At 42.2% G+C, this 15,171-nt stretch overlaps 2 protein-coding genes across 4 annotated transcripts in view; one reads left to right on the top strand and one right to left on the bottom strand.

Moving 5' to 3' along the window:
- Window positions 1-3,415: 3,415 nt before the first annotated feature.
- LOC106569263 (centrosome-associated protein 350) lies at window positions 3,416-8,182 on the bottom strand. The gene is made up of 8 exons (XM_045693768.1): window positions 8,103-8,182; window positions 5,935-5,990; window positions 5,544-5,802; window positions 5,271-5,429; window positions 4,553-5,140; window positions 4,196-4,336; window positions 3,944-4,075; window positions 3,416-3,748 (listed from the first exon to the last, which is right to left on the bottom strand). Exons 1-8 carry the CDS (start codon window positions 8,118-8,120, stop codon window positions 3,590-3,592), a joined length of 1,512 nt encoding a protein of 503 aa, XP_045549724.1. The 5' UTR covers window positions 8,121-8,182; the 3' UTR covers window positions 3,416-3,589.
- Window positions 8,183-8,982: 800 nt separating this feature from the next.
- The window catches only part of LOC106569134 (voltage-dependent R-type calcium channel subunit alpha-1E), a 73,683-nt gene continuing 67,494 nt past the window's right edge, over window positions 8,983-15,171 (top strand). For all 3 annotated transcript variants that reach the window (XM_014140141.2, XM_014140142.2, XM_014140140.2), the window contains exons 1-2: window positions 8,983-9,215; window positions 11,909-12,386. In XM_014140141.2, the coding sequence (XP_013995616.1) occupies window positions 11,944-12,386 (443 nt within the window). In that variant the 5' untranslated portion in view covers window positions 8,983-9,215; window positions 11,909-11,943. The remainder of the gene's footprint in view (window positions 9,216-11,908; window positions 12,387-15,171) is intronic.

Below are 15,171 nucleotides of genomic sequence, written 5' to 3'. Positions count from 1 at the left end.
GGTGTAGCACAGTGCCGTCGTTGACGGCAGCCACCCTCCCTTCCCTCCCTTATTGTTTAGGGGTTATTGTTTATGGGTTTTGTTGGGGATTTTGTTTGTTGGTGTTTTTTCGTTGTTAGGTGCATTCCGGGGTCTGCACCTTGAGGGGGGGGTACTGTCACGTCCTGACCAGCAGATGGAGCTGTTGTTGTAGTTTTGGGGTCAGGACGTGGCAGTCTTGTGTGTGTGATTGTTCTGTGTTGGTCTTGTGACTCCTGATCAGGAACAGCTGGGGATCGTTGTTCCTGATTGGGAGTCATATATGTAGGAGTATGTTTGTCACTTGGTTTTGTGGGTAGTTGTTTTTGCACTGCGTGTTGTGTGCCTGCAAAACTGGTCCTGTCTTATATATTGTTTGAATTGTTAAGTGGATGCTCTACTCCTTTATTTTAATTAAAGATGAGTATTCACATACCTGCTGCGCCTTGGTCCATTTTTACAGAAGACAGCCGTTACAATGACACAAATATTAATTTTCACAAAGTTTGCTGCTTCAGTGTCTTTCGATATTTTTGTCAGACGTTACTATGGAATACTAAAGAAAAATTACAAGCATTTCATAAGTGTCAAAGGCTTTTATTGACAATTACATGAAGTTGATGCAACGAGTCAATATTTGCAGTGTTGACCCTTCTTTTTAAAGACCTCTGCAATCTGCCCTGGCATGCTGTCAATTAACTTCTGGGCCACATCCTGACTGATGGCAGCCCATTCTTGCATAATCAATGCTTGGAGTTCATCAGAATTTGTGGGGTTTTGTTTGTCCACCCGCCTCTTGAGGATTGACCACAAGTTCTCAATGGGATTAAGGTCTGGGGAGTTTCCTGGCCATGGACCTAGAATATCGATGTTTTGTTCCCCGAGCTTAGTTAAAAAAAAGTTATCACTTTTGCCTTATGGCAAGGTACTCCATCATGCTGGAAAAGTCATTGTTCATCAGCAAACTGTTCCTGGATGGTTGGGAGAAGTTGCTCTCGGGGGATGTGTTGGTACCATTCTTTATTCATGGCTGTGTTCTTAGGCAAAATTGTGAGTGAGCCCACTCCCTTGGCTGAGAAGCAACCCCACACATGAATGGTCTCAGGATGCTTTACTGTTGGCATGACACAGGACTGATGGTAGCACTCACCTTGTTTTCTCCGGACAAGCATTTTTCCGTATGCCCCAAACAATCGGAAAGGGGATTCATCAGAGAAAATGACTTTACCCCAGTCCTCAGCAGTCCAATCCCTGTACCTTTTGCAGAATATCAGTCTGTCCTTTATGTTTTTCCTTGAGAGAAGTGGCTTCTTTGCTGCCCTTCTTGACACCAGGCCATCCTCCAAAAGTCTTCGCCTCACTGTGCGTGCAGATGCACTCACACCTGTCTGCTGCCAATCCTGAAGTTCTTGATGATCCGATAAATGGCTGATTTACGTGCAATCTTACTGGCAGCAATATCCTTGCCTGTGAAGCCCTTTTTGTGCAAAGCAATGATGGCGGCACGTGTTTCCTTGCAGGTAACCATGGCTGACAGAGGAAGAACAATGATTCCAAGCACCACCCTCCTTTTGAAGCTTCCAGTCTGTTATTCGAACTCAATCAGCATGACAGAGTGATCTCCAGCCTTGTCCTCGTCAACACTCACACCTGTGTTAACGAGAGAATCACTGACATGATGTCAGCTGGTCCTTTTGTGGCAGGGCTGAAATGCAGTGGAAATGTTTTTGGGGGATTTAGTTCATTTGCATGGCAAAGAGGGACTTTGCAATTAATTGCTATTCATCTGATCACTCTTCATAACATTCTGGAGTATATGCAAATTGCCATCATACAAACTGAGGCAGTAGACTTTGTGAAAATGTATATTTGTGTCATTCTCAAAACTTTTGGCCACGACTGTACATAGGCGTACAGAGGCCCATTATCAGCAACCATCACTCCTGTGTTCAAATGGCACGTTGTGTTGGCTAATCCAAGTTTAACATTTTAAAAGGCTAATTGATCATTCAAAAACCCTTTTGCAATTAGGTTAGCACAGCTGAAAACTGTTGTTCTGATTAAAGAAGCAATAAGTGGGAGGCCCCGGTGCACAACTGAGCAAGAGGACAAGTACATTAGAGTGTCAAGTTTGAGAAACAGACACCTCACAAGTTCTCAACTGGCAGCTTCATTAAATAGTACCCGCAAAACACCAGTCTCAATGTCAACAGTGAAGAGGTGACTCCAGGATGCTGACCTTCTAGGCAGAGTTGCAAAGAAAAAGCCATATCTCAGACTGACCAATAAAAATAAAAGATTAAGATGGGCAAAAGAACACAGACACTGGACAGAGGGGCTCTGCCTAGAAGGCCAGCATCCCGGAGTCGCCTCTTCACTGTTGACGTTGAGATTGGTGTTTTGCATGTACTATTTGACGTTTTGTTCATTGGGCGTAACTTTCACTTGGGACGGGGGGGTCCCACACATTCTGAAATTGCATTTTTGTCCCCACCAGTTTTATTATTGCTGCTAAGGTGTGCTTTAGGACCATATGGACGCCTCCGAGTGGTCGGGTAGGCTGTTTGAGGTGTTCAGCCGGCTGGATTTAGGCCCGCGCAGACACCACAGAGCGGGCTGACAGGCTGTGTGAAGGCAAAGCTTCTGGAAGGCTGGCTGGATCAGCACAGAAGAATTGAGCATAGTTCAGTGTGTATGTGTTGCGCTCTTTCACCAAGTTGTAAAAGCAAGCAGAGCAGAAACTGCAGAAATCCTAACTAGTGAAAGCAGAAAACCTAACTAGTGTTTATTTGTAGTGCTGAGTTGGTACTGTAATTGACATGTAACGATAGTTATTGTTTCATCCCCTCTCGGCTGAGGTGAATGAATAAGCTACGCTAGCTAGTAGCTACCACAGCCAGTTTGGCTCTAGCCTCTCGTTGTCTGTCAGATAGCAATATGAGGTGGATATTATTACTATCTAACAGCTGTATGGAAATGTTGTTTGTATGGAAATGTTTTGTGTCCTTTGTTTTGTCCTGTTTCAGAAGTAAATGAACATGGCTAGCTTTTGCCAGTTGATGTACTGTTAGAGGGAGAGCTGGCCAAAAGTTGGCTAACACTAGCTATTATTTTTGCTTCAATCACACTAGACCTACAGTACCAGTCAAAAGTTTGGACACACCTACTTATTCAATTCTTTAAAAAAATGTTTTACTATTTTCTACATTGTAGAATAATAGTGACGACATCAAAACTATGAAATAACACATATGGAAAGTCCTGCAGCAATGTTCCAACATCTAGTGTAAAGCCTTCCCAGAAAAGTGGAGGCTGTTATATCAGCACAGGAGGGACCAACTCCATATTAATGCCCATGATATTGCAATGAGATGAGAGAGAGACGAAACAGAATAGTTTTTTTTTCAAATATCTTTTGGGGGTTGGTCAAATAGCATGGCTTACCTTGGCATCCATGAATACACACCACTGCTAGTCAGGTTACAGAACAGTAGACAAGCCTAGGACCCCTAGACTTAACGAGTACAGTGAAACAGTAGGTTTGTCTAATCGGTTCTGTAACTATATGTATTCATATATTTGAGGCTTTCCTCTCGTGGATCTTGTTGAGGACATCAACAGTGTCCTCCAGCAGGTATTCAAAGAGGCTGTCAACCATCCTCATCTTGATGGCCAACTCCTCGTGCTGCCAATTCTGCATCTGGAGTTGTTCTCCAGGCAGCTCCTGATGCTGAAAGAGACCAACAGGATACATTAGTGTGTGCGTGTGTGTGTGTGTGTGTGTGTGTGTGTGTGTGTGTGTGTGTGTGTGTGTGTGTGTGTGTGTGTGTGTGTGTGTGTGTGTGTGTGTGTGTGTGTGTGTGTGTGTGTGTGTGTGTGTGTGTGTGAATTATGGACAATGACAAGACACTTGTAAAAGGTTTACCAGAATGTGGTCCACCCTGTCCAGCTTCTTCCACTTGAGGCTTGTTGCGAAGGTATGGCCAAACTTCTTGGTCAGGTCCACCTCTACCTTCTTGAGGCCATAGGCCTTTAAAACCTCATGTGTAATGAATGCCTGTGACAGACACAAACAGTATTAATACACAATAATGCATACACGACCGCACACTCACACACACACAATCTCACACACACAGCGCAAGACATAACTCCACAAATCCTGCTTTTGTCTCACCTGAACCTCTGCCATATTATCAAAGCTGAGTTTACACTTGTAGGTGCAGTGTCTGACCTCAGGCTTCTCCCATGGCAGCCTCTTAACTTTTTCTTCTGGGAAGATGTCCTTCAGGATCTCCCAGCTGAGGTCAAAAACAGCCTTTAGGAAAATTAGAGACATACTGTAGGAGGGTCACTCAAAACTACACAAACAATGAGCCACCACTTCGATAAATCCTGTAAAAAAGAAGGTCAGGACGGTTTCGTTCCCTACTATTCCACCATGTTAACTAATTCACACTAATTGGGTGAATTAGCTGATTGTGTGAATCAATATATGAATAGTGTGAATCTATGCTTTTACACCAAGGCTTACCATCCTGTAGCTACGCTTGCTACGGGTCTCCAGATCATCTCCCTCTGCATATATCCCCAGAGGGATGCCTGGCTTGTCCTCGTCAGCCAAGATGTGTGGCCCCTGGGCCAGCTTGCTTTGGGTCCAAATGTGTCCAGTGGCCAGGTGCACCAGCCTGGTCACTGCAGGCACTGTGTGGGGCACCACCATAGGGATCTTAGCCTTTTGTGGCTTAAGCTTGGCTGGTTCTTTGGGAGGTTCTTTGTCACCTGCTTTAGCCTGGGGCTGCTGGTTTCCACGTGCCTTGGCATGGGGCTGCTGGTTTCCACGTGCCTTGGCATGGGGCTGCTGGTTTCCACGTGCCTTGGCATGGGGCTGCTGGTTTCCACCTGCCTTGGCATGGGGCTGCTGGTTTCCACCTGCCTTGGCATGGGGCTGCTGAAGCTTACAGAGTTGCTTCCTCTTTGCCCCACTGTGGCCCAAATCATTGTTGAACCACTCATCCCCGAGCTCATCCAGCAGCTCATCGAGCTCATCGTGAGGTTTGGTATTTTTCACCTCTTTGTCTGGACCGATGGCTTTGGCGACGGTGGTACGGCTGGCCTTTGTCTGGACAGAGTGTGGAACAGAGAATAGTTATACTATGAGAATGTACTGGAGACTTCAAAAAGGAACTTCTCAAGACATGGACAGTACAAAAGCCTCCAAAAACATCAAATGATACGATGGGGTAACTCACCTGGCTGTTGCTCTGCTCAGGAGGGTAGGGTGAGCACCTGCCGGTGCTGCTGGTGCTGCTGCCTCGGCCACTGCTGGAGCTGTGTCTGGAACTGGAGCTCGAGTTGCTCTCCTCAATCTCATTCTCCCCAGAAGACTCAAAGTCCTCCTCATAGTCAGCCTCAGCGTAAGGGTGAAAGACTCATTCAGTGACCCACAGTAGAACATTACCTATGGCCAATGAAAATGTACTACATGTATACTAAAAAATAAATAACAAAAGTTACTCCCTTACCTCTTCCTCTTTCTCCTCATCTGAGGACACCTTCTCCTCCTTCTCTTCAGTGTCAGGGCTGGACTGGACCAAATTGCCATCGGAGGCCTTGGAGTGTTCTTGTTCCTCCTGGGAGGCTTGGACGATCCACACGGCCAGAACCTCCTTCTCCAGGCAGAGCACGGCTTCCTCCACGGCATCCAGCTGGCGTTTCCATTCTAGCAGCTTCTCTGCCTGGCAGCAACGCTGCCAGAGCACATGCTCACGCTTGGTCAGGTACCTAGCAGATGAGACATATCAATTATTTCCCCCACAGATGAACCTGTGCGATTACATAAATCCATATCTGATGACAAAGTGTGTAGTAGGAGTACAGTATTAACTAGATATAAGGACATCAAAACGGAGTTACTTTGAAACCTTGTTGGCCACCTTACGGCTCCTTCTTCCCAATAACTGAACCTCCTCCTATGGGGACCATACATTACAGTACATGTAGTTAGTTACTTATACACAACCATGGTTATGCTACTAAGTACAGTACATACAAAATAAAAGTGGTGTTACTAAGTACATAATACCATAATGGTGTTACAAAGTACACATAAAATCATAGCAGTGTTGCTAAAGTACCCTAAAACTTAAATTAAATGCTTAATCTCAAATAGCTGCCTGTCCCTTTTAAAACATAGGTAGCATAAACGTAACCACATGTATATGGATTTGCATTGGTATACAGTAGCAGTCAAAAGTTGGGACACACCTACTCATTCCATGGATTTTCTTTATTTTTAATTTTTTTTACAATGTATAATAATATTGAAGACATCAAAACTATGAAATAACACATATGGAATCATGTAGTAAACAAAATAGTGTTAAACAAATCAAAATATATTTAATATTTGACATTGTTCAAAGTAACCACCCTTTGCCCTTTGGGCTTTTGAGTGGTGCAGCGGTCTAAGTGTCACGTCCTGACCAGTAAAAGGGGTTATTTGTTATTGTAGTTTGATCAGGGCGTGGCAGGGGTGTTTGTTTTGTGTGGTTCGGGTTTTTTGGTTAATGTTGTACCTACATTTTCTATTTCTATGTGTTTATCTAGTTTTTGTATTTCTATGTTGGGGTTTTGGTAGGACCTCTAATTAGAGACAGCTGGTTGTCGTTGCCTCTAATTGGAGGCCATATTTAGTTGGGGTTTGTTTCACTTGTGTTTTGTGGGTGGTTGTTTCCAGTATAGTCTGTGCACCTTATTGGACTGTTTTCGCCGTTTGTTTTGTTTAAGTGTTTTTCTCTTTAATAAATAAGAAGATGAGCACTTTACCCGCTGCATTTTGGTCCACTCCTTACGACGACCGTGACACTAAGGCACTGCATCTCAGTGCAAGAGGCATCACTACAGTCCCTGGTTCGAATCCACGCTGAGTTATAGTCCGTGTCAGAATGGGTAATTGACAATAAATGGGTCTTACATACATCCAAAATCATTGCATTTGGTTCAAAGCAGCTGAACTCCTAGGAGTAACATTGGATGGTCAGTTAACAGGGGCAAGTCCCAAGTGGATCAGTGGTCTAAAGCACAGCATCTCAGTATAAGATCCCTGGTTCAAATCCAGGCTCCCAATCATGGCCGATCACATCCGGCCATGATTGGGAGTCCAATAGGGTGGTGCACAATTAGCCCAATGTTGGCCAGGGTAGGCCGTCATTGTAAATAAGAATTTGTTCTTAACTGACTTGCCTAGTTAAATAAAAAAATAATTGATGACAGCTTTGCACACTCTTAGCATTCTCTCAACCAGCTTCAAGAGGTAGTCACCTGGAATGCATTTCAATTAACAGTTGTGCCTTATTAATTTGTGGAATTTCTTTCCTTCTTAATGCGTTTGAGCCAGTCAGTTGTGTAGTGACAAGGTAAGGGTGGTATACAGAAGATAGCCCTATTTGGTAAAAGACCAAGTCAATATCATGGCAAGAACAGCTCAAATAAGCAAAGGGAAACGACAGTCCATCATTGCTTTAAGACATGAAGGTCAGTAAATCTGGAACATTTCAAGAACTTTGAAAGTTTCTTCAAGTGCAGTCGCAAAAACCAACAAGCGCTATGATGAAACTGGCTCTCATGAGGACCACAACAGGAAAAGAAGACCCAGAGTTACCTCTGCTGCAGAGGATAAGTTAATTAGAGTTACCAGCCTCAGAAATTGCAGCCCAAATAAATGCTTCACATAGTTCAAGTAACAGACATCTCAACATCAACGATTCAGAGGAGTCTGGGTGAATCAGGCCTTCATTGTTGAATTGCTGCAAAGAAACCACTACTAAAGGACACCAATAATAAGAAGAGACTTGCTTGTGCTAAGAAACTGGTGAATTAGACTGGTGAAATCTGTCTTTTGGTCTGATGAGTCCAAATTTTAGATTTTTGGTTCCAACTGCGGTGTCTTTATGAGACGCAGAGTAGGTGAGCGGATTATCTCCACATGTGTGGTTCCCACCATGAAACATGTCAGATCATGTCTATTGAATATATAAGCCAATGGGGACAATAGAGTGTAATTAATTAATCAGCACATTTACCATGCGAGGGGTCTCCATTCTGAAATAGATCCACTTGTTTCACCAGCCAGTCAAAGCGACCACTCTGTTCAAAGTTTGAGACAAACTGCTAGTGATACTCTAAAACAGAATGCTACCTTGATGATGTAATAATACAGAGCATGGTACATGTAATAAGGAACACTGAGGATGAAGTAATCCATATTAACATTCTTCGAGAGCAGTCAATGTGGTCAAATGTGTGATGTGTGTTAATTCACGTGTATTAAACTTATTTTTTACTTTTTCATATAACTATAACTTAAAATCAAATATTCAGTGTTACTTTCCTTGCGACTCTTTTGTTTCAAAATAAAAGTTGATAAAGCTGAAGGTGAAACAAATTGAGCAGTCCATCTCCATCTCTGACTGACATTGAGTAATTTGTTCTATAAATGTAAGACTAGGCCTCCAACTAGTGTAAAATGTATGATATACTGTAGTTTTACTTCACCATAGTTTCAAATAGCCTTTGGCCCTTTCAACAATTGCATTGATATTTATAGTGTAATGTTCATATTCAGTACCTTAGGCCTACAGCAGTTTTGACTCAAGTTATAATTGATGGGTTAACTTCCAATCCAGAAGGATGTCTAAACCATTCATTGCATGAAGCTTAAAAAAAAAAAAGGCTTTACCAAATAAATTAAATCAGGTGTGACATCAGGCATTTTCAATGGTACATGGTTCACAATAAACATGAATTAAGATGATCAATTAATACATGTTAGCAACATACTAGTTTCTATAGAACATGGGCATACTGTACTTGATCTAACACTGACTGATTCCCTGCACAGAGTAATGATTATTGGGATGATTTCCATGCATAACCAACCCCTTTCCCTCCCTTCCTTCTCCAGGCAGCCTGTGTAGCCTACATTAATCTCAGCTAGACTCCTTGGCTCCCAGCCTCTCTCCTGGATTTAGCTGCACAGCACTAATCATCATCACTCAAGGAATTCACGCGAATTCGTTTTTAATCATAATCTCAGACAATTTGAGGAATAAGAGGAGAATAAGACGAATTTCGTGTCATTTTGATGGCAGGTGCCCTGGTAACTGATAGTATGAAGAAAGGGACGTCACTTCAAGGTAAATGTTGTTTTTACAGATGAATATTTTACAGATGAGTTAATTGGTGTTTTCCCCAACGATCCATTACAGTATTCCCTAGAGCCCATAGTAACATGTTTCTAGTCGTTTATTTGGTGCTCTGATTATACTGTAATGCGCTTAATTGTTTGTTGTCGTTAATATGCTGTCTTCATGAAAACATCCTATTATTCCACATGTACCTGTTGGAAGCTCGGTTTTTATTATCTTTTATTTCATCGATTCGCCGGCGACCCATGTTTCACACGCACAAATTAGTCGAAAGGGAGTATAACTTGGCAGATCTTGTTGCAAACAATTCCAGTACGCATTAAGTGTTGCGCAAGATAACAACCATGGACATATTTGCAAACGAAAAAGGACACAGAATCTCAATGGAGTGGTTAACTTTATAATGAAGATTGAAAAGCATGTGAACGTTCTGATATTATATTATATATCAAGGATTTTATTATGCGTTAGGCTGTGTTTTATTCATTCGCAGCTACAAATGTAATAACAGTACAAACAAAAACGAAACAAGGAAATAACAGTTAGCTAGCTGAAGGAAACCCTCTATTCTATTCTAGCTACCCCATGCCCTTACAGTTTTTGCGAAGGGAGATACTCATGGCCTATGCGGTCCTAATAAGTTGTTTTGTTATTGGATGTCATTGATGTATTGTTGACTACTATGACACATTTCATATGGCAGAATTAAAAGTAATACTAATGGCGAGCTCATCTATATCTTCAACGTAATTAACGTCCAGACTGATATGATTTACATCATGTTGGTTCAAGTGTGTTGCTTATATGATGCTATGTACTATGAGGCCAAGGTCCAGTTTCAGTTATGGCAACACACAAAGCACAATAGAATACAATACATTGGTCTTTCTCAGTGTTCTGCCTGTTGCTGGCTGTCCCTCTACTGTAGCCTAGGTTAGGACAGATGCAGCTCTGCAGTCATGTCTCCTGTGGCTGTACAGGTCTGAAGAGCTGCTGATGAGTGACTCACTCTCTCTCCTGTCTCTGTGTCTCAGCTCTCCCACACTCCAGAATGCTCCTTTCAGCTTCTGCTCAGTGGAAACGGCCTTGTCTCTTCTCTGTCTCAGATAGTGTCGCAGCTAACCGCTGTTCTGTTCTGCCATTGCTAAAATACAGTACTTTAATAGCCCCATAGATCAACAGAGTGAGGAAAGCAGCCAGGGTTCTCATGTCGGGTCCATTGGAGCAATGGGTTTGACAGTGGTGTGATGAACCCCTGGCATTTACGTTATCGTCCAATTATGTGGTCATATTCAGGGCATTTTAATATAGTGCATTGGGTAGATTTGTTCATGTAATCAAATTGCAAACAGGAAAGGTGAGGGTAGAGAGGATCAGGTCATTATTTTACTCAATATAAATAAATGTTGTCCTATTGGTACTTTGTAACTAAGGCATTCAGTTTTCAGCATCCCCATTTTGGAGATTGTATTGTGTTTCCAAGAAACAAAAGTCTAAAGAGAAAGCTTGGTTTTCCATCTATCATTCTCCCTATTTCCCCCTGTAAGTGCTTGGTTCGTTTGGTACATATGAGTTATTAGTGGTTCACTTCACGCAAACAGCTGTGAAAGCTAAAAGAAAATGGCACTGCATCAGGGGAGGTCACTTTGCTTTTCTTTTCATCCATTTGTGTGAAATGGCAAGGTACACCCAATTACTCAGCAGTGAAATATCAATAGAGCCGTACGCCTTCACAAGGACCAGACGTTTAACCCCTTTTATTTGGCAACATCATCATCACTAAAAGGAACGGACCTACGGTCAGATAAAGGTGACTCTGGTATGTGCCTACATAAGACGGAAGGTTAAAGGTTAAAAGAGAGAACCTTGAGGCAGGTGGACTTACTGCCTGAGACAAACATATCTGTTTTCAAAGACTGTAGTCTGCACAAGATAAGACTGAACAGTGGATTTTTCAGCTTGTTATTAGCTTCAGGTTATCCGATTGAGTTACAGAAAACAAATCTCTTTTCTAGGACTTGGCACAGAAAAATATTATCAGCATACATATTTGCAACTCATCGGTAGCTGCAGTCAAATTACAAAATTACCATCTAGTGGCCTCATGGGTGGAATGTCATTAATATGTTTCATAATTTCATAATTAATAAATATTAAAAATAAAAAATCATGCAGAAAATCTGGTGTTTCTATGTTAAACGGTTTTGTTATATTTTAGTCTTCTGTGATGTATATAAAGTATAATGTTGGGATGCAAACTCAAAATGTAATACATTAAAACTCCATATCTGACATGGTACAGGTGTCTTCTTTGTTTTAAGCCCATAACCATGTGTGTGAGGTGTAGACTTTTGTTTCAAAGTACATTTGTTTAAGACTACCAAGAAATACTCTGTGATCCTGATTTAGACCACTGCAGTAAAAGGTTAGATGGAATCCGCAGTAGGGAGAAACAGTGCCACTGACTGCCCCACCACCATTGTTATTGTTTTTGTTGCTGAGCTGAGCAACAGTACATATTGTGCTCTTCTATGGCGTGTGCATTGATGTTAGAAGGGGAAAAATTGTGTTTGTTGTTTGCAATAAATTATATGCTGTTGTAATCACAAATGGAAGTGGCTGTTTCACCATTAGCGATTTCAGATTGAATCAATTCTCTCTCTCTATTTATCTTTCCCTAGCACTATGTTGATCCCAGCAGCCCTCCTATCCAGAGATGCTCACCAGCTCAGACAAATCTCTATCTCTGATGCCCGACCACTGTGCCCCAGTGGGTATGGCTTCCGTGCCCAAAGGCAGCACATCCAGTAGGGGTATGCACGGCACTCGCTCCTCCCTCTCTCTCCCTGAGCCCGAGCCGTGGCGCCGGACCCCCAGCCCAGGCACCACCCGTCAAGGGGGCCTTGTCCAGGAGTCCCGCTCCTGCTCCTTGCAGGTTCCCCACTCCGGCCTGGAGACCCTGGATCTACCCCCGCGGGCGGCCAGCTTCGACGTCGCTTACAGGGTGGAAGAGGCAGGGTCGGACACAGGCTCAGGGTCTGTGAGCCCCTGTAGTATGCAGAGGAGACGAGGTGGCATCGTGGATCAGAGGGATGTGATCAGGGCCCACGAGTCGCACAAGATGCAGAGCACACCACAGGCCCGCAGGAAAGACTGGGAGTAAGTACACAGGATGGAGGGGGGATGGGTTCTCTCTTCACATCTCTGTCCTGTGTCAAGATTAAAAGAACCAGGGGGAAATAAATGTACAGAATGTATCCAGGAATAGAATGTATACAATAATTTATAGGAATGCACAGAATAATCAGCCTACACTACGTTGGTTGAAGTGTGACAGATTCTCATGTTATGCTGTGATAACAAGACAGAATTGCCAAAGTGGTCAATGGTCAATGTGCTCACCTCATCTGGCTGCAAGTTTATTGGGCTGTACAGTGTCCCTTCAGACCTTACAGTGCCCTGTCTGACTGGCTGTACAAATCTCTAGGTTGAATCTGATGCTGTGTTACCATATTATTGGTGGTTGGGTTCTATCTACTGTATGCGTTGCTTGCTTGTGGAACTTTGATCTCTGGAGCTCTGATTACCTCCTTAGCATCACTCAACTGTGGAGTGCCACTCCATCCCGGTAACCCCACCCCCTCTCTCCCCACATCCCCCAGCACATCTTCTTTATCATACAGTACATACAGCACATTCTGGTATATACTGTGTTCTCTGGTTGTAATTCTCTCTTTGTCTCTGTCTCTCGAATGCTTTCTCTCTCTCTCTCTCTCTCTCTCTCTAATGCTTTCTCTCTCTCTCATGCTTCCTCTCAATTTCTCTCATTCTCTCTCATTCTCTCTTTTCCACGCTCTCTCTCTCACTCTGTCATACACACTTACGTAATTACTCTTTTGTATCCCTACTACACTCGCACACTCTCTCTCGCTTCGCATCCCCCCACCGCCCCCTCACTCATTCATCATATACAGCCAAACATAATTGGGAGACTTGTTTATTTCTGGTTGCAACCCAATGTTCCAATGTGCAACATTCAACGCAATGGGTCAACTCAGTCTTGCACTATGGTGTCTATCAGGTTTGGAATCATTTTGAAAAATCAGTCTGGGAATCACTGGGAATTCACCTCAACAACAGTTTTTACATGTCAAAATTATATTCACTTTTGAACTCATACAGTTATTCCCACGCATTCCCCCTGAATCCCACCTCGCAGTAGAATGTCTGGCAGAAAGGCTGGGCAGTAGGGTTTATCTTAGTGTAGTGTGCATATCTGACCATTAGAGGATGCCACAGAATCAAACAAAGCATACTGTTGGAAATTAAATAGATAGTGGCGATGATATTGGAAAGAGAAGTTCTTGTTCTTCCCAGATGTACTTAAAAGAGTTTGGGTATTTGCTAAGTATGAATGGTGGCTGTTGTAAATATTCACAATTAACATCCAAAGAGCAGTAGAGATGATTAGGCTATACAAGTAGTGTATGACTGTTTTCAATAAACTTTGAAGTAATTCAAAGTATCTTACAAAAGGCAACAAATAATTTTAATGAAATACGAGTGTGGGTCTGAAGATGATACATTTTTGAAGTGACATCTATTATCTATACTGTACAGGATAAGGATTACTTATCATTATCAGAATGCAACTTTGATGGAGAGGATGGGGTGTGGTGTACAGTTAGGTTATTAATAATGTCTGTTTATATAAGCTTCAGTTATTGGTAGGACCAGATCGACATAACTCAGGAATAGAGAGTGTCTGTTGCTAGGTAACGGAGATAAAGAAAAACGCTAAAGCCACTCCAATCAGCGTTGGTCGGGGTGAAATCCTCTGTCGACAATTACATAAACGCTCTTCTGAGTTCTGCCGATAAGTACACCCATTAATGTTTTAACTCGTGGTGCATGTCAGCTGCATACATTTCTCCCCCTTCCAAAGGAATATGTTTCAAAAGGACTGTGCCTATTTATTACAATGTCCTCCTCCTGAGTGTTGTGAAGAGATAAATACATCATGAGTTTTTCATTCCATGTCTAGAGACACAAGAGATGGCACCGGAAATGCTCTTCTCCTCTTTGTATCTCCAATACAGAAAGTCCTTCTGAAACACATAATAGTGGAGATGTAGTGCAGATTTGGACCACACATACTATATCCCGTTACCCCACCAGTACAGACTGAAGGTCATTCTGTTGTTCCTGATGATGTCAACCATGCTAACCCTTCTGATGCTTTGTATTATGAAGTGACATCTGAAGGCATGAGGATGAGTATGATGATGATGAGCTGAACTAATGATGAATGCATGATTAAGCTATCAATACTGGGTAGTAATCACTTCCAACTGGACTCAATCTGGAAACAAACCATGTGAATCAATGTGTTTCTTTGTGCAACTTTGATGGTTAGATATTGGAATAGGAATGTTGTTGAATTCAACCGTATATATCCTATTAAATTACTAGATGGGATATTTCATAAACCTTCAAAGTTCCAGAATGGGCTGAAAATGGCAGCTATATTGGTCAGGGAGGAATCCAAACCAATCTAATTGGAATGAATGGCAGTAGAGGTATAATCCTTATTTTACTTATGCAGGAAAATAAAAGTAAGATGTGATATATCAGACATTGTCTAATATAATTATTGCCAACCTAAAATATTGTTATATAATTTTCTGTAAAATTGCCTCTAAAATATATGTAAACAGACCATAATTGTCTTAATGTTTGTTTTCTTGGAAAAATGTGAGCGCTATTATATGATACAATATCAGTACTTGTTGCATTTACAACTTGTCTAAGTTCTATCATCAGCTGATTTCAGAAAGTGTATGGCTGTGGATTGACTGCATTGTTTGAATGGAATGTTGGCATATTGGCAGTTAATTAAAACATTTATGGAATCATTCCTCTAAGACTGTCTGGCTAGCTAGCT

Source organism: Salmo salar, chromosome ssa14, assembly GCF_905237065.1.
Source record: "Salmo salar chromosome ssa14, Ssal_v3.1, whole genome shotgun sequence".
In the NCBI taxonomy this organism is placed as follows: Eukaryota; Metazoa; Chordata; class Actinopteri; order Salmoniformes; family Salmonidae; genus Salmo; species Salmo salar.
Note: the sequence above shows the minus strand (reverse complement) of the source record. Positions and strands in the feature narration are given on the sequence as shown.